Source organism: Mirounga leonina, unplaced genomic scaffold (genome assembly GCF_011800145.1).
Source record: "Mirounga leonina isolate KUSES-001 unplaced genomic scaffold, KU_Mleo_1.0 Mir_82, whole genome shotgun sequence".
Taxonomy (NCBI): domain Eukaryota; kingdom Metazoa; phylum Chordata; class Mammalia; order Carnivora; family Phocidae; genus Mirounga; species Mirounga leonina.
In genome coordinates, this window is record NW_023270825.1 from 32,671,746 (window position 1) to 32,699,646 (window position 27,901).

A 27,901-nucleotide genomic window follows, 5' to 3' on the forward strand; every position below is an offset into this window, starting at 1 on the left:
GATGCTGTTCAAAGATCCCTTTTTTCCATCCGAGGCTATTACGTCTCCTTTTTGTACCTGCCCCTTCTATAACAATGCTGTGGGTCTTATCACAGTACACTTCCACTAACAACCTCAGATTTTGCTATCTCTGTACTCAGTGAACATTAGGAGCTCAACGCTTGTTGAATCAGGGGTCAATGAATCAGTCTAATAAAAATAAAGGTCCAGGAGATAAAAATCACATCATTTCCCCCTGAACAATCATGTATCTTTTAATATGTTTGGGCAGTTTTATATATTGGGCTGCCAAGCAAATATTTCAGAAAAGGCTTCGATAGGAAAATCATTTCATAAGTTGAAAATAAGAATTTCCCGCCACTGAACCATGAAACCCCATGTAGTGCAGAAAAGGACTTCGTAATTGTCAACACATTACACACAGTGGGAAAGAGACCTGAAGACGCCGGGTCTGCCTTGCTCACCACATTTTAAAATAACCCAGCGCAGGGTGGCTCTTTTATTCGCCAACATAGGCCCATATCCGGCATGATGACTACGCGTAACATTAACAAAGACCTGCTGAGTGAATGAATGCACTAGGCGAGCCCAGACGCTAGAGGCGGAGTGGGTATTTTGGGAGTCACACTGGGGACCATTTCTGAAAGCATATGACCCTGGTCACTTGACTTCCCCAGTAAAAGTGCTTTACTGCTCCAGGGTAAGCTGGAACCTGGCCCGGCTATCTTTCGAGGGCTGAAAGCTAACGTTTAGTCAGGACGCGAACTGAGGAGGTCAGAGCGGTCATACAGTGCGATGACATCGAAGATGACTTCCAGGCGCTTACTGACACCAAACTACAGGGCGTCAGCACTACCCACTGCGGCTGTGGCATTGACAGAACCACCGCCCCCGCCGACACATGACTCCGGCGTCCCGGCGTCTTCCGCGCCGAACTACAGCTCCCGGCATGCACTGCTGTTTCCCCCCCTCCCACCGCCGCCGGGAGGTGGGGCCCTGGGGGACAGGTCGGCGGGCTGCCGGTCCCGCGGGACCTCACAGTCCCTTCCGCTGTGGCTCTCTCGCCAACCCTGGACCGGGTATTTCCGGGGCCCCAGGACTGCCGCTCGTCCGGCGTGCTGCCACCCTTTTAGGAGTCGCCCGGGCCGGCAGCCCACCCGACTTTCCGTCAGGCTTCCGCGCCCGGCGCTCCCTCAGTGACGGAATGAAGGGGCTGGGCGTTCTGGCTCGGGAGGACCCCGCCGCGGCCCCGGAAGCGCCTCGTCCCGGGTGGTGGTGGCGGCGGTCGCCGTGATGTCTGCGGGGCTGGGTGGCTGACCGCCGGGATAGGAGCGGCACCGGTGCCCCAGATCTCGGTGGCCGCTGCTGGAGCACGGCCGGCGCCATGGCCGCCTCTGCCATCTCCTCAGAGCATTTCGAGAAACTTCACGAGATCTTCCGCGGCCTCCATGAAGACCTGCGAGGGGTGCCGGAGCGGCTCCTGGGGATGGCAGGGACAGGTGAGGCGAGGGCGGGACGAGCCGTGGGGAACTCGGCCCCGCGCGTGCCTAGGGAGTAAGAACCCCCCACCCTTCTCCTGAACCGGGTCCCTCTTCCCCTCCGATGCATGTTCTCAGACACGCCCCCTAGGGTTGGGTGGGTCTCGGCGCTCCAGATTTCCCTGCTGCCACTTGAGGGTGCTCCGGGATGAACCTCTGAGTGTTGTCTCCTAGGGGTTCTCCCTCTAGATCCTACTGTAGCCGTCAAAAATTTCTTGTCTCATTTTCACCGTGGCAAGAAGAGCATAGGAGACCTTAAATCTGAGGCCCTATATTTCAGTAAAATTGGCTTTTTTCATAACTGCCTGTATATTTTGTTTTATGCATTTAAAAGCATTCTCAAGAGAAGTCCATAGTTCTTACCAGACTGGCAAAGGATTTGTAGCACCAAAAGGGCTAAGAAGCCAAAGGAAAAACAACTTTGGGATTGGTAAATTACCAGGTTTGGGGAGGGGGTGGTCTTTAAAATCGGGATTGTGAGTTCAGGTGTGGTCCTCTTATGAACTTTTTTATGCTTAGACTGTTTTCTGTCCCTTGATTTCAAAATTCAGGTTGCTGCAAGCTTTGCCTGGAGGAGTTAGTTTTCCAATTAAATCTCTAGGAAGACCTGCAGGTTCTTTGCCACTCAGAACAAATAGATCTTGATGTCAAGGCTGATAAGACTTTGTTTTGTTGTTTCTACTTAAGGGTCAGAGCTTGAGTGTTTGCTCTGCGAGTTTCCTGGTCATGTGAGTTGAGTGACTCTGATGAGAATGCCAGAGAATGTTAAACATATTGAGAGAGACTGCTGTGTTCCAGGCACTGACCTAAATGCTGGTAATATTGCAAATTATTGCAGTGAGGAGACTTACAAATCCTTGTTCTAGTGGGTTGATGATGATGTATAAATATTAAGGGGAAAGTAATGCAGGGCAAAGGAATGCAAGGGAGGACTCTAATATTAAATAGGGTGGCTGTGAAAGGCTTCTTTGAGAAGGTGGCATTTGAGCAAAGACTTGGATGAATTAAGATAGTAAACCATGTGAAAATTTGGGAGAAGTGAGTCTGAGGAGGACAGAATAGCATTGCAAAGGTCCTTAAGCTGGTATGAGCTTGGTAGGTTCTGGAAAGAGCAAGAAGGCCAATGTGAAATGAGCAAAGGAGACAATGGTAGCAGATGAGGCTACAAAGAGGTAGGCAGGGCCAGATCACGTGTGGACTTACAGACCCTAGTGAAAGATTCGCACTTTTTTCTAAATGTGATGGGATGCACTTAACAGGGTATTAAATTTTTTTTAATTTACTCATTTGATGCAGAGAGATACAGAGAGAGAGCATGAGCAGGGAGAGAGGGAGAGGGAGAAGCGGACTCCCTGCTGATCCGGGAGTCCGATGTGGGGTTCAATCCCAGAACCCTGGGATCATGACCTACCTGAGCCAAAGGCAGACACTTAACCATCTAGCCACCCAGGCGCCCCACTTAACAGGGTATTGAGCAAGAGAGTGATGGGATCTGATTTACATGGTTGAAAAATAGACTATTTTTTCAGCTTGTTGCTGAATTAAATTTTGCAGTGTTCATTTCTGGAAGAGTAAATATTGCAAAAGGGTATTCCATTTTGAAAAATAGAAAACTGAGTTATGTTCACTTTTATCACCTACCTGACCTTCTCATTGCTGCAATGAGGTATGAATATCTACCCAAGCGCAAAATACTCTTAATACAAGTTGCTGGAAACAGACTTCGTTGTTTAATGGGTAAGTAAATACAGTGTACACATAGCCATAGGTTACAATAAGAATTTCAACAGCTTTCAATCTCTGCTCACTACTTTGTTCATGCTGTTCAATAAATATTTGTTGAATAAATTGAATTTAGCTGAGCAAACATATAGTGCCTCATCTCTGAATCCTTTTTTTCTAATTCTGAGATTACTTCGTACACTTTCCAGAATTTTAATTTCCATCACGGAATTCTTAGGTTCTGAGTAATGTACATAACATAGCTCTTGCATTTAGCTTATGCTCTGTAATTGAACCAATCAGTTTTTAATAAATATTTAAGAATTATTATGTATCAGTCACTGTCCTGGGCCCTGAGGAGTTTCAAGAGTTCTTGCCTTAAATGGGACCATATTTACAACAAAGTTTGTGATTGGTCCTAAGATAGTTTTGAGACCATAAAGAAAAGGCTTTCTTGGGTGTTAGGGGAAGGAAGTTTTGCAGAAAGGAGAACTGAGTATCAGGGGTTCGGTGGGAGTTTGCCAGACAGAGGGGAAATGGGAAGAAGGAACAACAGAATAAAAAGTTGAATACTCACAACCATGACTGGAGCTTAGGGTATGTGTGGGTGGATAATACTAGATGAGCAAAGTGAGACACAGCCAGATTGTGAAGGGACCTGTATATCTCATTAAGACATTTGGGCTTCTCACAAAGTACTTGACATATAAAAAGTACTCAACAAAAAGTTTTATTATTCTGTCAAATATTTATTGAGCACCTGTTATGCAGCATTCCCTGAGCTAAGCGCAGAAATACAGTAGTCAAAGACACAGTCTTTGCTCCTATGAAATGTTCAATGCAGAAGAGAAAACTTAAAGCAAATATTTGTTTAACTTTCATTCATCAAATATTCGCTGACTATTTACGGTAGGTCAAAAGCAAATAATTACCCAAGTATCTTTCTGTATATAGTTGTGATCATTGTTCTGGATAAACAAAGTACCTATATGAAAAAAAAGACATTTGGGCTTGATATGAAGAATCAGTATAAGAATTTTAAGCAGCCAACTAATACGGTCAGATTTTATTTTACAGGGAGAATGCTGGTGGCTGAATAGAGGATGAAGGAGAGGCATAAGACTCTGGATACAGTGGACCATGTTAGGAGCCTTTGTGGCAATTGTCTGGGTAACATGGGAATGTAGAGAGTCCTAAATCCAATTTCTGAGGCAGAAATTAACCAGGCTAATTGGACATGGGGAGTAAGAGAGAAAGATTCAAGGGTGTCTGCATTTTCTCACTTGGTCATTTGAGTGGGTGATAAACTTAAACAAGAAATATAAAAGAAACAGGCTTATTTGAAAGCATCAGGGTGCTTATAGAATAGAGAGCATAATGTATATCCAGTCTAGCCTGACAAAGTATTTCTTCTCTTGCCATTAAAAATACCATTTATGAAGAAGATATTATGTGATTTGAGAGGCAATATACTATAATATTTAACAGCAAGGATTCTAGAAACAGACTGCCTGGGTTCAAATCCTGGATCCATCTCTTAGTAGCTATGTGACCTTGGACAACTTACTTCAGCCTAACTAGTTTCTCTCTGCAAAATGAGGGTAAATCATAGTATTTATTTCATAGGGGTTTTGTGAGGATTAAATTAATATATGTAAAGCCCTTGGAATACTGCCTGACAAGAGCCATTTGCCATTGTTACTCTTGTTTGAGAAATTGGATATTTTATTTAAATAAAACATAATACCAGCTTTGTATGCAGCTATTATGTTGCTCTACTTTTGCTCTTTTCCTAGAGCACTTATCTTCTAACATACTAGACACTTTACGTATTTCTGATGTTTATAGTATATTATTTGTCTACCTTTCACTAGAACAGTGGTTTTCAAAGTGTGATCCCTGAAACACTAGGAACTGGAACTCTAGAAACGCAAATTATTGGGTCCCATCCAAGGTTTACTGAATTATTAACTGTTTTAACATCCATCCAGGGGATTTCTGATTCATGTCAAGTTTGAAAGCAACTGAGCAAAAACCAAGCTCTATGTTTTCTCCACATCCTTGTTAGCACTTGTTATTTCTTGTCTTTTGATAATAGCCATCCTCTAACAGGTGTGAGGTGGTATCTCATTGTGATTTGATTTGCATTTCTCTGATGATTGTGATGTTGAGTGCCTTTTTTTGTACTGTTGGCCATCTGTATGACTTCTTTGGAAAAAATGTTTATACAGATCTTCCACCCATTTTTTAGTCAGATTGTTTGGGGTTTTTTTCTCTTGAGTTGTATGAATTATTTATATATTTTGGATGTTAATCCATTATCAGATATATGATTTGCAAATCTTTTCTCCCATTTGGTAAATTGCCTTTTTATTTTGTTGTTGGTTTCCTCTGCTGTGCAGAAGCTTTTTAGTTTGATGTAGTCCCACTTGTTTATTTTTGCTTTTGTTACCTTTTGGTTGTCAAATCTAAAAAAATCATCACCAAGACTGATGTCGAGGAACTCTTGTGTTTTCTTCTAGGAGTTTTATGGTTTCAGGTCTTACAGTCAAGTCTTAGGTCCATTTTGAGTTAATTTTTGTATATGGGGTAAGATAGTGATCCGTTTCTAATCTTTTGCATTTTTCTGTAAAGTTTTGTCAAAACCGTTTATTGAAGAGATTGTATTTTCCTGTGAGGTAACAAATATATATAGATATATTGGTCTCTGTCCCTGGTTCCTGCACAGAGGTCCTAAGATCCTTGTAATTTCCTAAATGATAAGAACACTAGGAGCATCTTTTGTTCTAATGAGATGACTCTGGATGGCCTCCTAGATGGGGACTGGTCACCAGAACAACCCGTGATGAGAAGCTTGGATTTTCAGCCCTACCCCTTGTCCTCCAGGGAGGGAAGAGGAGGTGAAAATGGAGCTACTAATTGATCATGCCTTTGAGAGGAAGCCTTCATAAAATCCCAGTAGTATATGGGGTTCAGGGAGCTTCCAGGTGGATGAACATATCCATACCCGGAGGGTGATGCACCCCAACTCCACAGGAACAGAAGCTCCTGCACTCAGGACCCTCCCAGACCTCACCCTGTGTATCTCTTTATCTGGTTGTTCATCTGTATTCTTTATCATAACCCTTAATAAATTGGTAAATGTTAAGTAAGCATTTCCCTGAATTCTGTGAGCATATCTTACAAGTTAATTGAACCTGAGGAAAGGGTCCTAAGAACTGTCAATTTGTAGCCAAATTGGACAGACATTGTGGGTAACCTGGGGACCTACTACTTGTGACTGACATTTAAAGTGTGTGTTTGGGGTGGGGGGCAGTCTTGTGACTGAGCCTTTAACCTGTGGAATCTGATGCTGTCTTCATGTAGATAGTGTCTGAATTGAGTTGAACTATGGACACCCAGTTGGTGTTGCAGAGAATTGTTTGGTGTGGAGAAAAACTTTCATACATTTGGTGACCAGAAGTGACGTGTTCTGTATGAGTAGTAAAGGAGAAACACAAGAAACACACACACACAGGAGGAAGGACTGGATTTTTCTCTATAGAGGAGAGAAAGACACAGGAGGGGGAAAGACTGAGTTTTCCTAATATAGTTGCCCATTGTATATTCTTGACTCCTTTACTGTAAGTTAATTGACTGTGTGTGTATGTTTATTTCTGGGCTCTGTATTCTGTTCCATTGATTTTTGCATCTGTTTTTATGCCAGTACCATACTGTTCTGATTACTGTGGCTTTGTAATATCAGGAAGCATGATACTTCCAGCTTTGTTCCAATTGGGGTCTTTTGTGGTTCCATACAAATTTTTGGATTGATTGTTCTATTTCTGTGAGAAATGCTGTTGGGATTTTGATAGGTATTGCAGTCTGTAGATCGTTTTGGGTAGTATGGACCTTTTAACAGTACTAATTTTTCCGATCCATTAGCATGGAATATCTTGACGCTGATTTGTGTCTTCAGTTTCTTTCATCAGTGTCTTGTCGTTTTCAGAGTACATGTCTTTAAGTTCCTTGGTTAAATTTAGTGTTTTATTCTTTTTCTTTTTAAGATTTTATTTATTTATTTATTTGAGAGAGAGAGTGAGCGAGAGAGAGAACAAAACAGGGGGAGAGGGAGAGGGAGAGGCAGACTCCCCACTAAGCAGGGAGCCCGATGTGATGCGGGGCTGATCCCAGGCCTCCAGGATCATGACCTGAGCCAAAGCCAGACCCTTAATCAGCTGAGCCACCCAAGCTCCCTAGTGTTTTATTCTTTTTGTTGCAGTTGTAAATGGCATTGTTTTCTTAATTTCTCCTTCTGATAGTTTATTGTTAGTGTATAGAAATCCAATCAATGGGGGCGCCTGGGTGACTCAGTCATTAAATGTCTGCCTTCGGCTCAGGTCATGATCTCAGGGTCCTGGGATTGAGCCCTGCATCATGCTCCCTGCTCAGTGGAAAGCCTGCTTCTCCCTCTCCTACTCCCCCTGCTTGTGTTCCCTCTCTCGCTGTGTCTCTCTCTGTCAAATAAATAAATCATTAAAAAAAAAAAATGCAATCAATGTATGTATATTGATCTGCAGCTTTACTGAATTTGTTTATTAAGTCTAACAGTTTTTTTGGTGGCATCTTTAAGGTTTTCTATGTATGATATGCCATCTACAAATAGTGACGGAATTTACTTCTTCCTTTCCAATTTGGATGCCTTTCATTTCTTTTTCTTGCTAATTGCTCTGGCTAGGACTTCAATACTATGTTGAATAAAAATGGTGAGAGTGGGCATCCTTGTCTTGTTCTGGATCATAGAGGGAAACCTTTGAACTTTATACTCACCAGTTAGCTGTGGGATTGTCAGATATGGCCTTTATTTTGTTGATGTGTGTTCCTTCTGTATCCAGTTTGTTGAGATTTTGTATAAGTGGATGTTGAATTTTGTCAAATTCAAAAAGCAAATAGATGTTTTTTCTCCATCTGTTGAGCTGATCATATGATTTTTATCCTTCATTTTGTTAATGTGGTATATCGTGTTGATTTGTGTATACTGAACCATCCATGCATCCCTGGAGTAAATCCCACTTGATCATGATGTATGATCCTTTAATGTATTATTGAATTTGGTTTGATAATAATTTTGTTGAGGATTTTTGCATCTGTGTTCATCAGGGATATTGGCCTTTAGTTTTTTTGGTGTCCTTGTCTTGTTTTGGTATTGCCATAATGCTGGCCTCATAAAAGTTTGGAAGTGTTCCCTTATCTATCACAAGCTCTATCTTTTGTCTGTCTTGTTTATGATGTATCCTAAGCACCTGGAATAATAGTGCCTCATATAGACTAGGTGTTCCATAAATATTTGTTGAATGCTTGTATAAATACCCTGAATTATTAGGGAGAAACTATTAATAATATATGACTGGGTGTTGAAACTGAGTGTAATTTTATTTTTATTCTACCATGTTTTCCACATTTTTATCACTTTTTAAATTTTTAAAAAAGATTTATTTGTTTATTTTAGAGAGAGTTTGCGTGCAGGGGGAGGGATAGAGAGAATCTTGAGCAGACCCCACGCTGAACGCAGAGCCCAGGGCATGGCTCAGTCCCAGAACCCTGAGGATCACGACCTGAGCTGAAACTAAGAGTCAGTTGCCTAACCGACTGCACCACCGAGGCACCCCTTCATCACTTTTAAAATGGGTATCTACACCTATTAAAACAAAGGGTAGGATAACAGACAGAATGTGTCCCTTTTTTAGGAAGTTTGTATGGCAGTAACAATCTGTTAGCATATGTGATTATTAATCCATTTAATATTATAATAAGCACAGCCGTAATTTCTAGGGTTTTTTTTTTCGTAATTTCTAGTTTTAATTTTGCAGCATCTGAAGAGGTCTCTCCAGATACCTCAGAATGCTGTAAATTATTATCCAGATAATACAATAAATGCCTATCATCATGTTCAAGTTTTGGGTTTTATAGCAACTGTGAAGGAAGCTCCAAATGTGTTAATGAGTGTTGTAAAATTATTGAAAGCTTTCCATTTTAATTCACTCAAATTTTAGTATGTGTCTACGGGACCCCATTATTTTGGGAACCAGCAAAAATAATCACCATGGGTAATCATATGCAGCTGGTTGGTAAACACCAATTACTCATTGACTGAAGAATTAATTTTTCTAACACTCTTCATATTCTTCGGTGAATTTTGTTTTTGCTCGTAGTTCTTTCCCATCTAAGGATTTACTTTAAAAAATAAAGATAGTTACTATTTATGAAACTTTTAATATGCCTGGCATTTACTAAGTGCTTATTATGTGTGTTATCTTTTAACCCTTTCAGACAACCCTGCAAGGTCAGTACTGTTATATTTCTTACAGATAAGGAAACAGGGGTCTAATACAGGCATATCTTGTTTTATTGCACTTCACTTCATTGTGCCTCTCAAATATTGCCTTTTTTACAAATTGAAGCTTTGTATCAACCCTGTGTTGAGCAAATTTATTAGCACCATTATTCCAACAGCACTTGGTCACTTCATGTCTCTCACATTCTCATGATACTTCAAACAAATTAGGCCAATTAATAACCCTACATTGGCCTCTTAGTGTTCAAATGAAAGGAAGAGTTGCACATATCTCACTTTAAATCAAAAGCTCAAAATGATCAAGCTTAGTGAGGAAGCCATATTGAAAGCTGAGATAGGCCAAAAACTTAGGCCTCTTGACCAGAGAGTTAACCAAGTTGGGAATGCAGGGAAGGGCTTTGAAGGAAATTAAAAGTGCTGCTCCTGTGAACACACAAATGATAAGCAAGCAAAACAGCTTTATTGCTGATATGGAGAAAGTTTTAGTGATCTGAATAGATCAGACTAGCCACAACCTTATCTTAAGCCAAAGCCTAATCCAGAGCAAGGCCCTAACTCTTCAGTTCTGTGAAGGCTGAGACAGGTGAAGAAGCTGCAGAAGAAAAGTCTGAAACTAGCAGGGTTGGTTCATGTGGTTTAAGGAAAGAAGCCATCTCCATAACATCAAAGTGCATGGTGAAGTCCGCTAGTGCTGATGTAAAAGCTACAGCAAGTTATCCAGAAGATCTAGCTAAGATAATTAGTGAAGGTGGCTGCACTAAACAACAGATTTTCAGTGTAGACAAAATAGCCATCTAGGATTTTCATAGCTAGAGAGGAGAAGTCAATGCCTGGCTTCAAAGCCTCAAAGGACAGGCTGACTGCCTTGTTAAGGGCTAATGTAGATCATGACTTTAAGTTGAAGCCAATGCTCATGGACCATTCCAGAAATACTAGGGCCTTTAAGAATTATGCTAAATCTATTCTGCCTGTGCTCTATAAATGGGACAGCAAAGCCTAGGTGACAGCACATCTGTCTACAGCATGGTTTACTGAATATTTTAAACCCACTGTTGAGACCTGCTGCTCAGAAAAATGGACTCTTCAAAATATTACTGCTCATTAATAGGGTACATGGTCACCCAGGAGCTCTGTGATGGAGAAGTATGATGAGATTAATGTTGTTTTCATGCCTGCTAATACAACATCCATTCTGCAGCCCCATGGATCAAGAAGTAACTTTGAGGGCTCCTGGGTGACTCAGTCGGTTAAGCGACTGCCTTCGGCTCAGGTCATGATCCTGGAGTCCCGGGATCGAGTCCCGCATCGGGCTCCCTGCTCGGCAGGGAGTCTGCTTCTCCCTCTGACCCTCCCCCCTCTCATGTGCTCTCTCTCATTCTCTCTCTCACAAATAAATAAATAAAATCTTAAAAAAAAAAAAAAAGAAGTAACTTTGATTTTCAAGTCTTATTATTTAAGAGGTACAGGGGTGCCTGGATGGCACAGTCAGTTAAGTGTCTGACTCTTGGTTTTGGCTCAGGTTGTGATCACAGGGTTGTGGGATCGAGCCCTGCGTCAGTCTCTGCACTCAGCGCAGAGTCTGCTTAAAATTCTCTCTCTTCTCAGACACTTAAAAGCATAGGAAACAAACTGAGGGTTGCTGGAGGGGAGAGGGATGGGGGGGATGTGGTAACTGGATGATGGACATTAAGGAGGGCATGTGATGTAATGAGCACTGGGTGTTATATAAGACATACATCACTGACCTCTCCCTCTGAAACCAGTAATACATTATATGTTAATTGAATTTAAAGATTTTATTTATTTGAGAGAGAGAGAGAGCACAAGCAGAGGGAAGAGGCAGAGGGAGAAGCAGGCTCCCTGCTGAGCAGGGAGCCCAATGCAGGACTCAGTCCCAGGACCCTGGGATCATGACCTGAGCTGACTGACAGATGCTTAACCAACTGAGCCACCCAGGCTGAATTTAAATTCAATTAATTGAATTTAAATAAAAATAAATAAAATTTTTCAAAAATCTCTGTTCTCCCTTTGCCCCTCCCCCATGCGCGCGCACGCTCTCTCTCTCTCTCTCAAAATAAATAAATCTTTTAAAAAAAAATAAATACATTCCATTAAGTCTGTAGCTGCCATAGATAATGATTCCTTTGACATATCTGAGCATAGTAAATTGAAAACCTTCTGGAAAAGATTCACCATTCTTGATGCCATTAAGAACATTCATGATTCAAAGGAAGAGGTAAAAATACCAACTTTCATGGGAGTTTTGAAGAAGTTGATTTTAACCCTCATGGATGACTTTGAGGGGTTTGAGACTTCAGTGAAGGACGTAACTGCAAATATGATGGAAATAGCAAGAGAACTGGAATTAGAAGTGGAGCCTGAAGATGGGACTGAATTGCTGCGGTCTCGTGATAAAATTTTAACTGATGAGGAGCTGCTGCTTATGGATGAGCAAAGAAAGTGGTTTCTTGAGATGAAATCTTCTGGTGAAGATGCTGGGAAGATTGTTGAAATGACAGCAAAGGATTTAGGATATTATATAAACTTAGTTGATAAAGCAGTGCAGGACATGAGAAGATTGACTCCAGTTTTGAAAGAAATTCTGTGGGTGAAATGCTATCAAACAGCTTCACATGCTACTGAGAAATTGTGAAAGGAAGAGTCCATCAGTGCAGCAAATTTCATTGTTGTCTTATTTTAAGAAATTGCCACAGCACCCTAACCTTCAGCAGCCACCACCCTGATCAGTCAGCAGCCATCAACATCAAGACAAGACCCTCTACCAATGAAAAGATTATGACTCACTGAAACTTCAGATGTTAATTAGCATTTTTCAGCTGTAAAATATTTTTAAATTAAGGTTGTACATTTTTTTTAGACATAATGCTATCACACAATAGAGTACAGTATAGTGTAAACATAACTTTTATATGCATGGAGAAACCAAAAATATTCATTTGACTTACTTTATTGTGTCACTCACTGTGGTGGTCTGGAACCAAACCTGCAGTATTTCCAGGGTGTGCCTGTGCTTTTTACCTTCTTACATAGTATGAGATCAGGTGAACTCTTGTGGTCTACAAATAGAGGATGTAGGTCCTAGAAATGCCACAGTGGGGCACCAAAAGCAAATTAACCATATGATCCTGGTGAAACAAGTTATTTCCACCACTCTAATGGGTCAAGGTTAGTCGTTCTTGGGTTGGTAAATCAAACCATCCATGAAGAAGAGAGGCTGCCACCTTAGTTAAACATTAAGGTAGGCTTTCTCTAGCTATTTCAGAGCTGACTCTTTCATGATGCCACCATCCACCCAGTTTACCCGTTGGTCAGTCTCAGAGTGAGTCACTTCCATGTGACTAGTTTGGGAAGGCATGTGGGATGGGGGGTAGTGTTTGAAATGGCTTACTCTTGTTTTTGGTGCCCATTCTACTCAGTATAAGGTCCTGCAATTTTGTAGTTAACTGTGGTGTTAACTCTGACTCTCTAAAAAATTAAAAGGTCTGAACGGGTTTTACCTGTTGCCGAAGGCTATTCCCTGGTAGCAGAAAAATGCTCCTCAATGCTATAATGTACAGAAGCCTTGGATTGGGAGTCAGGAGATTTGCATTCTAGAACTAGTGTCACCACACATTTGCTCCTCCTATGACCTTGGGAAAGGCAGTTTCTCCAGGCTCTAGTTTCCTCAACTGTAAAATGAGGTTAGATTAGATGATCTCTGAGATCCATTTCCACGTTAACATTTGTCGGTTTCACAGTTCTGAGACTAAAGTATAAAGAAGCACCTACTGATACCTCTCGGTTGGGTAGAGTTCAACCTCTTTTGAACCTTTAAATATCTTCCTCCCTGGCTTCATCATCAGAAGGGAGAATTTCAGAGGCTTTTTTTTTTCTTAACCTTAGGATTCCATAAAGGATCTCAATGTGGTGAAATTCTTAAAATTGTTTTCAAAGGGAGCATATTTCTTTTAAAAGTACACAAGCTGTAGAACACTCCTAAGAGAAGGTCTGCCTTAATGAAATTGGGTAGAGAGTGGAGTATCCCAATTTCAAAAAGACTGCGAGTAACAGAATCATGGAGAGAAATTAGTGAAAGGATCAAGATTCTGTGAGCCGCTCTTTGCCCCCTACACTTATTTATGTAACCACATTCTTTGAATCATTCTAGAGTTAGCCTCTTAAAAATGCAGATTTTCCTGTCTTTAACGAAGAATAAAGAAAACTTTATGACTAACAGTTGTAGAAAAATCAGAGCTAGGAAGGAATGCACTTATATGTAGAATATTTCTTGGATCAGAAGTGAGTGTGTTTGGGGGGTGGGGCGATGGGTTAGCCTGGTGATGGGTATTAAGGAGGGCATGTATTGCATGGAGCACTGGGTGTTATACAAAAACAATGAATCATGGAACACTACATCAAAAACTAATGATGTAATGGATGGTGACTAACATAACAAAATTAATTTAAAAAAAAAGTGAGTGTGTTTGAGTGTGGAGATGTGCCTATTCAGAGGAGCGGTGACACTCAGCGACAGCTTATTATGGAGTAATAGGATACCTTTCCGTGGAAGTAGCCATTCTTGATTGCAGATATTATTTCACTGCTGGTGGCTGAAAACACTACTCAGGGATAGTGACAGCTGCTTCTGTGCTTACTTTAGTTACATCATGGATGTCAGGATGCAAACCATTTGCCATGGCTGAACTTTCTCCTATTTAAAACAACAACAAAACCTCGGTTTTGTGAGCTGTGTGGAGTGAGAAATAGTTCACTTGGAGTGTCTTGTGTGTATTAAGGGTATGTCACATGACAATGAAGGAGGTATAGTAAAGGGTGCATTGTCATTTGCTCTTGCAGGCAGTAGTAACATCTCAGGAACACACTACCAGGTTTAGAGTTCTAGAAGCTATGGGATTTATAAAAGAAAAAGTAAATTTCCCTGTTCTGGAGGAGCTTGATCTCCAGTTGCGAATATAAAATGTACACATCCAGAATGGCTCATGATCACTTAAAAAACATGATAGATGCTGTTGTGATTAACAAAATGTAAATCCATATAAAGCATTACCTTGGTATTAGATCTTAGATGGGATTGCATTCGAATGCTTAAGATGAAAACCAGGGTAAAGAAAATTAGCCAAGAAAATCTGAGGACAGCATATTGAATACCCATGTGCCATCCCTCCATAAGCCCAACTCAGCTGTTTTCTTTGGCATTGAATAAAATTGCTCTTTTTTCAGTTGATGAAGTGCTAGCTTGTATTTAGGAGTCACAATGAATGAAAAATAATATAGCTTTAAAAGACCATGTCTGCACACATGACACAGCATGGATGAACTTGAGGACATTATGCTAAATGAAATAAGCCAGACACAAAAGGACAAATATCTTATGATTCCTCTTCTAGGAGATACCTAGACTAATCAAATTCATAAATACAGAGAGAGTAAAATGGTGGTTACCAGAGTCTGGGGGAATAGGAAGCGGAGAATTAGTGTTCTTTGGGTATGGAGTTTCAGTTTTGGGGGTGAGGTTCTGGAGATGGGGTAGTGTTGATGGTTGCACAGCAATGTGAATGTACTTACTGACACTTAGCTGTATACTTAAAAATGGTCAAAATGGTAAATTTTATGTTATATAAATTTTACCAAAATAAAAAAAAAAATGACCGTATTCCCAGATTGTAAAAGTAATACCAAAAGATGAACTCAAAAAAACAATGTAAGCAGTGGTAACTTTTTGGTAATAAATAGATTGATTATATGTAGATTTTCAGGGAGAGTATTCATTTGGACGCATACATTTTTAGAAATCAAACTGTTCATAAGTAGGGCTAATTTTTGCTTGTTACATATGAAGGCATGACCTGCCTCCTGTTTTATAGCTAAAGAAGGAGGTCAGGTCCCAAAGAAAAGAAGAATTATTATCCAAGCTTATCCCAAGGAAAGGTCCCAAATCTAACCCCCTTTGCTCACCGGTGGTTCCCTCTTACACAGATGTTTACCAGGTGATATCATACCAGTACTTCCTTGTACCATTTTTACTGTTACTTAATTGTTTTCTTTGTTGAGAGTTTTTATCATAAACAGATGTTGTACTTTGTCAGATGCTTTTTCTGCATCTACTAAGGTGATCATATGGCTTTTTATCCTTCCTCTTATTGATGTGATACATCACGTTGATTCATTTGCAAATATTGAACCATCCTTGAATCCCTGGAATAAATTCCACTTGATTGTGGCGAATGACTCATTAATGTATTGTTGGATTTGGTTTGCTAGTATTTTGTTGAAAATTTTTACATCTATGTTCATCAGGAATATTGGCCTGTAGTTTTTTGTTGTTGTTGTTGTGTCCTTATCTGATTTTGATATCAGGGTAGTGCTGGATTAGAATGGATTTAGAAGTTTTCCTTCCTTTTCTATTTTTTTGGAATAGTTTGAGAAGAATAGGTATTATCTATTCTGTAAATGTTAGCTAGAATTTGCCTGTGAAGCCGTCTGGTCCTGGACTTTTGTTTGTTGGGATTCTGTTGATTACTGATTCAGTTTCTTTGCTGGTAATCAGTCTGTTCAAATTTTTTATTTCTTCCTTTTTCAGTTTTGGTAATTTGTGTGTTTCTGTTTTTTTTTTTTTTTTAAAGATTTTATTTATTTGACAGATAGTGAGAGCAGGAACACAAGCAGGGGGAGTGGAAGAGGGAGAAGCAGGCTTCCCACTGAGCAGGGAGCCCGATGTGGGGCTCGATCCTAGGACCCTGGGATCATGACCTGAGTAGAAGGCAGACGCTGAACGACTGAGCCACCCAGGTGCCCCCCCTTTTTAAAAAGATTTTATTTATTTATTTGGGTAATTTATATGTTTCTAGGAATTTATCCATTTCTTCTAGGCTTTCCAGTTTTTTGGCATATAGTTTTTCATAATATTCTCATAATTGTATACCTGTGGTGTTGGTTGTTATTTCTCCTCTCTCATTTGTGATTTTGAGTCCTTTCTCTTTTTTTCTTGTTAAGTCTGGGTAGAGGTTTATCAGTTTTACTGATTTTTTTTTTTTTTCCAAAGAACCAGCTCCTGGTTTCATTGATCTGTTCTATTGGTTTTTGTTTCTATATCATTTATTTCTGCTCTAATCTTTATTATTTCCTTCCTTCTGATGGTTTTAGGTTTTATTTCTTGTTCTTTTCCTAGCTCCTTTAGGTGTAAGGCACTCTATCGTTTGGGGGGTTTTGTTTCGGTTTGTTCTTACCTCTATTGATTTCTGTGCTAATCTTTATTATTTCCTTCCTTGTACTGGCTTTGGACTTGGTTCTTTCCCTGTTTCCTTTAGGTGTAACATTAGGTTATTTCTCTGAGAGTTTTCTAATTTCTTGAGGTAGGCCTGTATTGCTATAAACTTCCCTCTTAGAACAGTTTTTGCTGCATCCCAACAATTTTGGACTATTGTGTTTCATTGGTCTCCATGCATTTTTTTTAAAATTCCAGTATAGTCAACATACAGTGTTATATTAGCTTCAGGTGTACAATATAGTGATTCAGCAATTCTATACATTACTCAGTGCTCATGATGATAAGTGTAATCTAATCTTAACCCTTCGCCTGTTTTCCCCATCCACCCCTTCTTCGTCCCCTCTGGACATGAACAGTTTGTTCTTTATATTTAAGCATCTGTTTTTTGTCTGTTTGTTTTTGTTTCTTAAATTCCACATATGAGTGAAATCATATGGTGGTATTAGTCTTTCTCCAACTGACTTATTTCACTTAATATACCCTCTAGATCCGTTCACGTTGTTGCAAATGGCAAGATTTAATTATTTTTTTATGGCTGAGTAATATGCCTGTGTGTGTGTGTGTGTGTGTGTGAGAGAGAGAGAGAGAGAGAGAGAGAGAGAGAGAGATTTATCTTATCCATTCATCTGGGATGGACACTTGGATTGCTTCCATGTTTCTTGGCTAGTGTAAATAATGCTGCAGTAAACATAGGGATGCATATATCTTTTCGAATCAGCGTTTCTGTTTTCTTTGGGCAAATAGTAGTTGATTTACTGGGTCGTAGGGTAGTTCTATTTTTAACTTTTTGAGGAACCTCCATACTGTTTTCCACAGTGGCTGCACCAGTTTGCATTCCCACCAACAGTGCTTGAGGGTTCCTTTTTCTCTACATTCTCGCCAACACTTGTGTCTTCATGTATTTTTTGATGTACTGTTTGATTTCTTGGTTGACCCATTCATTGTTTAGTAGCATGTTATTTAGCCTCCATATATGTGTTCTTTCCAAATTTTTTCTGTGATTGATTTCTAGCTTCGTACCATTGTGCCGGAAAAGATGCATGATAAAATTTCAGTTTTTTAAAATTTACTGAGATTTGTTTTGTGGCCTAATATGTGGCCTAATATCTGTCCTGGAGAATATTCCATGTGCACTTGAATGTGTACTGTTTTTGGATAGAATGATACATATATGTATGTATGTATGTATGTGTATCTGTTCAGTGGAAAGTCTTTCAAACCTATCTAAATGATCAGAAAGATACAGTGAAGGCAAAACATTGCTGTTTTAGTTAAATGTTACTGCTTGGCAGCTGCAGCCTATTCTATTTTTGTTTAAAGAAATTAGTTATTTTTAGGTATTAAAGACATTACTAGTTCGTTAAGCATATAAAGACAAAATGACAAGATGCAAAGGACTGAAACAGAATTGAAAGGGGAATGACTTTCTCACTGTGAGTCAGTGGTATTTGCATCGTTTTACGTATTACCACCAGTGGGTATGGCCAAGAAATATGTACCATGCCATGCACTCTCCCCAGCAAGCAGAGTAGGTGAGTTTTGAATTTGTTTTGCAGAAAAGCAGTGGACAAGGGTTAATATAGAGAACTGTTTTACAGTGGAGGTGAAAGTGGGACAGGGATTTAAAAGAATCAGTATTGCTAAACATTGTTGTTGATGAAGGCATGCCTGATCCCTGTAGGGGAAAATCAATTGACAGTGATTAACTTAGACCTGTAGTGTTTCTTAGACCTTTGGGGCCAGATAATTGTCATGCAGGAGTGTCCCAAGCATGGGTATTTTTGTTCCCTGGGCACTACATACCATTCATAATATCCACCCTCTCCCCTCCCCCATCATTGTGATAACAAGTTCCAGTACATTTCTAAATGCTTTTTAGGGGTGTCTGGGTGGCTCAGTCGGTTAAGCATTCGACTCCTTGATTTTAGCTCGGGTCATGATCTCAGGATTGAGAGATCCAGCCCCACCCCATGTTGTGCTTGTGCTGGGTGTGGAGCCAGCTTAAGATTCTCTCTCTCTCTCCGTCCTCCTCCCCACCCCCACCAGCTGGCATGTATGCGTGCTAGCTCTCTCTCAAAAAAAAGTAAAAAACTTTAAAAAGTACTTTTTAGAGATAATTGATTAAGTACTACTAGCTCCATCAGGGGAAGGTTGGGCAGTTTATTCTAAGCAGAGGGAATGACCTCTACAAATATATGAAAACAGGACTGAGCACTTGAAACTTGTCTGTCTTTTCCAGAAGAGAAGAAGAAGCTGATCAGAGATTTTGATGAAAAGCAACAGGAAGCAAATGAAACGGTGAGAACAGGGAGCAAATCCTTACTTCTTCTACCTGGAGTTAGTCTTTTCCAGAAGTAATGCTTATTACCTGATCACAGATTAACTGTTCCTGTCTGTTGATCTTGATTTTGATTATTTCTTACTAAATAAGCCAATTGATGGGGTGAGTGATGAGGGAGTTTGACAAACACAAATGGGTAAAGCTTGGATACTCTCTTAAAATGAGTCTTTGATATAATACATTCCTGATATGAGTAGTAAGGGCATTCTCAAACCTTTACCTGGGTGGTCTTTTAAAATTTCATTTAGGGGCACCTGGGTGGCTCAGTTGGTTAAGATCCAAGTCTTGGTGTTAGCTGGGTTCATGATCTCCTGGGTCATGGGATTGGGCTGCATCAGGCTTGCATTCAGGGGGAAGTCTGTTTGCAGATTTTCTCCCTCTGCCCCCCCCCCCGCCATGCATGCTCTCTAAAATGAATAAATAAATCTTTAAAAAAAAAATAAAATAAAATTTGGGCACCTGGGTTGCTCAAGCAGTTAAGTGTCAACCTTTGGCTCAGGTCGTAATCTCAGGGTCCCGTAATGAGCCCTGTGCCAGGCTCCCTGATCAGCGGGGAGTCTGCTTCTCCCTCTGCCCCTTCCCCCACTTGTGCTCTCTCTCTCTGTGTCAAATAAATAAAATCTTTAAAAAATAAATAAAATACATAAAATTTCATTTAAAAAGCTGGCCGTCGGGGTGCCTGGGTGGCTTAGTCAGTTGGGTGTCCCCAACTCTTGATTTCGGCTCAGGTCATGATCTCAGGGTCATGGGATTGAGTCCCAGTTGGCTCGTGCTGGGCATGGAGCCTGCTTGGGATTCTTTCTCGCCCTCTGCCCTTCCCCCGCATTCTCTCTCTCTCTCTCTCTCTCAAAAATAAAAAGCTGGCCATTAAAATCAGTTATTCTTCTTTTAAACTTACTAAATCACAAAAAATGTACCTCATAAGTGGTTGTAGCCACATTCCCTTCTGTTTTAAAAGACCTCAGCAAAATTAACCAATCCAACTCTGGCCATCCCAGGGGGATGAAAATAATTCATGGCCTCTTGTGAACATGTCTGGGTATTACATTTTACTTACCCAGTAAAATGGAAATCTGGTTTGGACTCTGGTTATCTAGGACATGGAGACAGATGACTGATTTTCAGAAAGAAGAGGAAGGAAGAACCTTGCTGCCAGACCCCTATCATTTTTAGTATAGTAGACTTCAAAGTGCTTCATGATAGCACTTGAACCATAACAAACGAAAAATTTGTTATACTGAAAAGGGAATTTGAAGATTTGTGGAATCTTGAGCAGATTTCTTCAATTCTTGTATATGAAATAGAAGTAGTATCTCCTACCTTATTGAGGACAGGAAAGATTAAATGAGGATTAAATAGGATAATGTATATAAAAATGTTTAATAGGAAATAAGGTGCTTGTTAGTTTTTTCACTCACTCATCACATACTTTTTGAATGGCTGTTCTCTGCATGCTGGGCGCTGTGCCAGGCACTCAGAGAAAGGAGGTCAACATGTCACATGTGATCCCTGCCTTCGTGGAACATATGCTTGAGTACTTACTTGCAGTTGTCTGCGGTTTGATTAGTCCAAACTAGGCATATGCCCAGATGAGAGAGAAAAAAACGCAGCCCATCTACTCACTACTTTCTGCCCTCCTAGCTGGCAGAGATGGAAGAGGAACTACGTTATGCACCTCTATCTTTCCGTAACCCTATGATGTCTAAGCTTCGGACCTACCGGAAGGACCTTGCCAAACTCCATCGGGAAGTGAGAAGCACACCTTTGACAGCCACACCTGGGGGCCGAGGAGACATGAAGTATGGCTCATATGCTGTAGAGAATGAGCATATGGTAAGCTTCAGCTGTTTTTTCCCCTGAAGGGCCTGTGGCACAAAAATTAGCCATGTTGTAGGGTACAGTTTATGTTATCAGTGCGTAGTAGTAGACTCTTGTTCTTTCCACCTGTTTCCTGTATCCAGCTCCCCTTCTCCTCTTGGGTATTTAATGCAGATCTTTCCAAACCATGCTTACTTAGATTTCTTTTTATCTTTTATAAAACAGTGCTTGGTACTTAGTGGAGGAGTACAAGTGTTACCTATTCTTTACTATATCCGGACTTTGTATTCTGACGCATTGATCCAGTTTTTCACTTATGCTCAAAAAATTCAGTTAGGTTTTTAATTTATCCAGAATATTGTTACAAATTAACCCAAGCTTTTTTTTACATTTATATCAAGATGGTCCAACAGCAGAGACATAATAGAGAAGGCAGGATGCTTTCAGGAGGGAGCTCACGGCTTACTCAGTTGTTTTTGTTTTTTTTTTTTTAAAACGGCTTACTCAGTTGTAATGGAAAGCCAGCCAGACTACCTTTCTAGACTCCAGTATTCTGATTTATAAAATTAGACTGACAATTGAAAATCTATATTCTCAAACTGTCTAGAGAAGCTGGACAAGTTCACAAAGATTAAATGTATTGCATTTGAGATTATACCCCACTGTACAAAGTAGAAATGGCCTGGCAAGTGGCCCGCAGGCAGCGTGGGAGAGAAATGGATGGGGCCCACAAGTATAGACTGCACGTATGTAGAAAGGCTAATAGTGCAGTGTTAAAACAATCCTGTTCCGTGATGCATCCTGATTATGGTTCAAAAGACATTCAGATGATACTGGCCTGACATTGCTGATGTCAAAATTCAGTTGTGAAGAGAGACTGGGAAAAGGCAGTCAGGTGGAGCTTGTTAAAGTAAGATGAGAGGTATAAAGTGACTTTGGGCGTTTGTTACCAAAAATCAACAACAAAAAGGGGAGATAAAGCCAAACAATAAAATTACTAGATTCAGAAATTATAAGGACAATTTAGACATAACATACCACCTTCAGTGGTATTATTGTTCCAAACCTGGGGTTGATTTATATGATCTTACTGTCTTTTCCTGCTCTTCAGTCTAATCAGTTAAAAATCTCCATCTTTTATTTTAAAAAAGCCTTATTCTTTTAAGCTAAAGTAACTGGGGTTTATTTCAGTGTCATTCAGTGGTTCCATCATCCACTGGTCTGTATGCCATATATGAAAAGACTTGTTACTTATCTGGAAAGTCAGTATTTTGGTTTCTTGATGGTGGTATCTAGTGCTAGTGGTCACCTGTTTAGTAATAGGCCTTGTGAACCAACCCTTTCTGAGTGTGTGTGTGTAAGTGCTTTGAATAGCGAAGAACTTAGCTGTACCCATTTGTCAGTGGTTAATTCCGGTTGACAAAGGCTACTTCTGTTATCATGTCTTCTGTGCTTGGGATTATAGGTGAAGTAAAACTTTGGCAGGGATTTAGAAAATTAGGGCACTTGGGAAATTAGGGCAGCTTACTTGGCCCCTGAGAGCAGTCACCAGTGTGGCAACTTCAGGGTTTTGTTTTGTTTGACCTGGGTTGAAATTCTTTTTTGGGTTTCCAAGACTGTAACCACATAAGTGTCTTACACAAAATGTGATAGTGTTTCAAACTTCTAAGTGATTTCTGTATGTGCTGCAAATGAATAGCTTATTCATGGTCCCTCAGTCCTCAGTACCAGTCAGGTGGAAATCTTCAGTGAATTAATCTATTTCTAGGCTGTGGAGTTTAGTTGGTTTGTTGTCCTGTCAACAGTTACAGGCTGTACGTATATTCAGGTAGCTCCTGCACCCCAAATCGGGGCCACTGCCTCTCAGAAGTTGTTAGTCCAGAAAGCACATGAAATCAGTTCAAATTCATCACCAACACGGGGGAAATGCTCTAATGTTTTTAATTCTTTTCTTGCCTCACATAAGTATAACAAGCAGTGACATGAGAGGTATGTGATCTTGTCTTGGATTCTAATACTCTTATGATTGATTAGTATCTTTTAAAGTCTTAAAAGTAATGAAAATTACTGTACATGCAATATCCCTTCTTACATCGGAAGGGTCACAAGTCATGTGCTGGCAAATGAATTTATAATGGAAGATGGCTAACGTTTCCTTGCTGTCCGGTTCCCATCAGAACCAGCTACAGTCTCAAAGGGTGTTGCTTCTGCAAGGCACGGACAGTCTGAACCGGGCCACCCAGAGTATTGAGCGTTCTCATCGGATTGCCACAGAGACTGACCAGATTGGCTCAGAAATCATAGAAGAGCTCGGGGAACAACGTGACCAGTTGGAGCGTACTAAGAGTAGGGTAAGTCTGAGTGGATAGGGGAAAGGAGGTGGGCCCCTTATATCCTGATGCCTTGCCACTGCCAGAAGCTACGGCAGTTCAGAATTCAGGGTTAGGACCTCTTAGATGCTTACACTTTCCTTGGCTGAGGGATTTCTCTTGAAAGTAATTTTACCCTTTGGATTTAGAGGTCATTGGAGGCAAAAAAAAAAAAAAAAAAAAGTGAAGAAACCAGTTTCTGCATTTGTGGAAGATTGTCAAATCCAAGATTGTAGCCACTCTATCCTTCAATTTCTAGGTTACCAACTACTTAAACATTCCTAGTTTTTTTGTCCTTTAGATCCAAGGCTATTTTCCACAGGTCATAAAATAGTACTACTGACAATTTAGAGGTTCAGTCCTGAACTATATAACTCTGTTGTTACCCAAGGTAAGCTAGATCATTGTGGAAGAAAATGGGAAATGACTTAGGCCAGATAACTATATCAAGTCCTCTGAAAACACCTCATTTCTCCCTTTCCATACACCTGCATAGAAATTTTAAAAATAGTACAGTTTGCCAATAGAATGTTATATTCTTAACATTATGAGGCAAATACAAATTGAAGAACAGATACTGTCGGCAAGACTTGGATGACTTCCTCCGTGTGGGGACTGGAGAAGATTTTCTCATATCCTAAGAGCTGCAGTTCTCCATTCTTAAATCAGAATGATTTAAATGATTTAAATTCACAAACATGGAATTCAAGGTAAACTGTAGAGAAGGCAACTTGCTTACAGACTGTGTGGTTTTTGACTTTTGAACACATCAGGTAGATTGGTTGAATTTAAAAGCCAAGAAATGAGCTGAGGGATCAACTTACTTATGGCCACTGGGGTATGGGAACAGATGACAGGTGGCATCTGTTGAAATATCCCCCAGCTATCTAGATATTAACAGGCAATCAAAAGGACATAATTTTTAAAAAAGCTTTTAAAAGGATTCCTTTCAGAATTCCGTTTGTCTGTAAGAGGGATAAAAACAAAACAAAACAACCAGATCCCAAAAGTGGTAATCCACCAGCCTACAAAAACAAAACCTCAAGAGGCTCCCTTGGAGTTTGCCTGATGAAATTCAAATCTGAATTTGCCTCACGGTTACTGGCAAAGTACATTTAAGGCCTTTTTTTGTTTTGAGTAGCCAAGGTGAAGGATTAGTTGAAGGTGAAGGTGAAGCCAAGGTGAAGGATAAGCCTACTTATCCAGTACTAAAGTATCTTGTCCTTTCCAGTTTCTTCTACATATACTCAGGCCATCATTCAACTTGGTTTGAGGGAGTTTTTCAGCACACTCCCTTTAGTGCCCACTGTCAGTTTAGAAACCTCCAAGTTCTACAGTATGTACTTTTATTAATTTTATTTAATTGCTGTTTTCTCTTCTCAGCTGGTAAACACAAGTGAAAACTTGAGCAAAAGTCGAAAGATTCTCCGTTCAATGTCCAGAAAGTAAGTTTTCAAAATAGAGTTAAGAGAAATTTTGTGACTAAGACATTAAACAGTGACTTGTAAAGTCCTGATAAAGCAGAAAGAATAAAGTATTATCTTGTCCAGTTAAATATCCCGGGACAAAATCCTTTGTTAAAAGTATATGCTGCTCTGGGGCGCCTGGCTGGCTCAGTTGGTTAAGCGTCTGGTCCCAGGATCAGGCTCCCTGCTGAGCAGGGAATCTGCTTCACCCCCTCCCTCTGCTCCTCCCCTGCACTGTGCTCTCTCAAATGAAGTATATGCTGCTCTGACTTGGAGCAGTAAGAAATTTGTCCACTTTGAATCCCAGCTTAAGATTTTTCAGAGCACATGGGAATAAGAGAGCTTCATATTCCTTGAAATATATTTGTGTAAACTTGGTTAGAAAAAAACTTTTTACTGCTACTGCTTAGTACTTGCTTTTGGCTCCGCTTGTCCTTCATGGGAGTCAACCCATTGTCAGGGAGTTCTGTCCTATTAGCAAAAAGTTGACTTTAAAAAAAAAACAACCCTGAAGTGGGTAGTATGCACAAAACAAAACTATACCGAACCATTTTCCTAAACAATGATAAATGCCTTGTCAAACAAGAGGAAACCTTCAATTTAGAGTTAACATGAGAACCAGAGATTGGATTCTTTATGTTAACATAGAGTAAATTTTTGAAGCTCTTATACTGCCTTTATAAAGATATCCATTTGAGTTGGTGGAGGAAAAGTAGTTAGTGGTATTATATTTCTCTTTTTTGAAATATGATTCAACCTGATTTCAGAAAATGATATTTTTCAGGGCACCTGGCTGGCTCTGTTGGTAGAACGTGCAACTCTTGATCTTGGGGTTTGTGAGTTTGGGCTCCATGTTGGGTGTGGAGCCTACTTTAAGGAAAAACAAAAACAAAAAAAACCCCACTTTTCTAGGAGGAGCTGTTTATAAAAATGTATATTAAATAAAAATCTCATTGTTCATATTTAAGTAATCTCTAGAGCCAATGTGGGGTTATCCTTAAGTTACAATTGAAAAAAGCTTTCAAGTTGTCACTTACCAGCTAAAGAACTGCTTGAGTGGCTATGTGATTTAGAAAAAAAAAAAATTCAATCTGCCTCACAGTATTCAGCCTTGGCCACAGGGTCAAACCCCTAAGTATTAAGAATGGAAAGAAATAAGGTCATCCAGACTTCTGACTGTTCCCTACTTTGCTTCTCTTTGTAGAGTGACAACCAATAAGCTGCTACTTTCCATCGTCATCTTACTGGAGCTGGCCATCCTAGGGGGCCTGGTTTACTACAAATTCTTTCGCAAGCATTGAACTTCCTAGAGGGAAGGGTTTGTGGACCAGAACTTTGACCCTCTGAACAAATGGTGTTAGAGATGGGAAAGAAGCATAGTGCTGCTGTGAGGTAATGGTTCGAGGATGCCAGACTGTGGGAGGTGAAAGGGGAGACAGAAAACCGCGTAACTGTGGAGGAACAGCAATGAGACCAGTATGATATACCAACGTAATAAATGCTATTTATGACTTCTTTAAATTTACATAGTATTCCAACATATTAATACCCTGTGAACTGCCAAAAAACACACAAATTTACAGTATTATTGGTCACCAAAATGGAGAGGGAAAGCAGACAATTGTGAGAATGCGCAAGTGTTCTCATTTAAGGCAGTATTGACCCAGACCATTTAGTGTCTCAAATGCCTCATAATTCTGGAATGTCCTTCGTGACAAATGTGTCAGCACACAAAATTTCCTAAATTCTCACACGTTCTTCCCTTTCTGATTCATCTGGTGAATTGGGAGTTGGAAGTTGGTCATAGACAATGTGCCCTCCCTCCCTTGTCTGCCCAAAACTTGAAGCAATCACATCCACTGCCAGGCTAGCTGTAGCCTTGGCCTCTTCCTCTGAAGCAGCCAACTGAGGATTGACTTCAACAAGATCCAGTGCTGACAACAACCCTGAAAGAACAAAGTATGACAAAACCTCAGAAGATATCCTAGCTGCTACTTTCAGTGAGGGTCATCCCACTAGACACAACAAGCCAAGGTAAAAAGTCATTTTCTACTATTAAAATTATCCACTGTCAGGAAGCCCCTTACACCTAACCCTCTTCTGGGCATGAATTTAGTTTCAAATACTGTATACTGGAGTAGGATTAAAATTTATCATTCTTGTTCAACTAACTTAATAGGCATTGCTGTCAGGTTTTCTGGATAAGGAAAGAGCTGTGGGGAAGAGGTAGACAAGGATTTTCCAACCTGCTCAGGAAAAGGTAGGCTATACTATGTCCAGTATTACTAGATGTCTGGATGTAGTTGTGTAAAGAACTGTTCCCATTTTTGAACTCTGATGCTCTCTTAAGGCACCCCACATGCCCTAAGTATAGTTATTAGTGCATCTCTTAGTCTTATCCCTGCAGGTCTGAGCTGAGGGAAGACTTGACCATACTTTAATTTGGACTTACCGTCTTGATGGTTTAAGAACTTCTACTAAAGGGCTTGAGAAGGGAAGATTAGACCAGAAGAACCTATCCAGACCTGCCTTCTACTCCCCACCTCCAACACACAAGCTGAGGTATTTAACTTTTTAGTTGGTTATTCTGGGTGAAGTTAATCTACCTCTTCAAGTCATCTGAACAAACTAGCATTGGAGAATACAAGTATCAGAATACTTAGGGTAGCCATAAAGCCTGGAAACATGGGTGTATATACCTACCAGCTTATTGATATTACAGTGTAATACATGGTATACTCAGTGCCATTATATCTATTTAGTGTGCAATCCCTTATTAGCAGTGCATAGTCCATGGTACTGCAGCATTTCCACTGTGCAAGCATCTGGGTGTCTGATGATCTGTCTTTGGTGTATCCCAGAAGTAATCAAGAGTGTTGGAGCTCTTGTTTTCCAGACTATTGCCACCCTCTAATTTAAGCAAAGTGCTTTATGTAGCTAGTTAAGTGTCATGATAGTCTTTTGGACTAGAATAATGTAGCAATGGAGGGAGAGACAAGGTGTGACCACTACCCCATCTAACTAC

General features: G+C 40.2%; 2 protein-coding genes across 3 annotated transcripts in view; one reads left to right on the top strand and one right to left on the bottom strand.

Moving 5' to 3' along the window:
• Nucleotides 1-1,250: 1,250 nt before the first annotated feature.
• On the top strand, nucleotides 1,251-27,763 carry VTI1B (vesicle transport through interaction with t-SNAREs 1B). The gene is made up of 6 exons (XM_034993037.1): nucleotides 1,251-1,499; nucleotides 19,122-19,180; nucleotides 20,865-21,056; nucleotides 23,219-23,392; nucleotides 24,794-24,855; nucleotides 26,081-27,763. Exons 1-6 carry the CDS (start codon nucleotides 1,385-1,387, stop codon nucleotides 26,175-26,177), a joined length of 699 nt encoding a protein of 232 aa, XP_034848928.1. The 5' UTR covers nucleotides 1,251-1,384; the 3' UTR covers nucleotides 26,178-27,763.
• ARG2 (arginase 2) overlaps nucleotides 26,451-27,901 on the bottom strand; it is a 35,270-nt gene continuing 33,819 nt past the window's right edge. For both annotated transcript variants that reach the window (XM_034993035.1, XM_034993036.1), the window contains exon 8: nucleotides 26,451-26,822. In XM_034993035.1, the coding sequence (XP_034848926.1) occupies nucleotides 26,617-26,822 (206 nt within the window). In that variant the 3' untranslated portion in view covers nucleotides 26,451-26,616. The remainder of the gene's footprint in view (nucleotides 26,823-27,901) is intronic.

What these genes read in the sequence shown, in the direction of transcription:
- VTI1B (XM_034993037.1), top strand. Translation starts at nt 1,385, where the DNA reads ATGGCCGCCTCTGCCATCTCCTCAGAGCATTTCGAGAAACTTCACGAG. An exon ending in AACAGGAAGCAAATGAAACG is followed by an intron (nt 19,181 to 20,864) that starts GTGAGAACAGGG and finishes CTGCCCTCCTAG; the next exon opens with CTGGCAGAGATGGAAGAGGA. An exon ending in CTGTAGAGAATGAGCATATG is followed by an intron (nt 21,057 to 23,218) that starts GTAAGCTTCAGC and finishes GGTTCCCATCAG; the next exon opens with AACCAGCTACAGTCTCAAAG.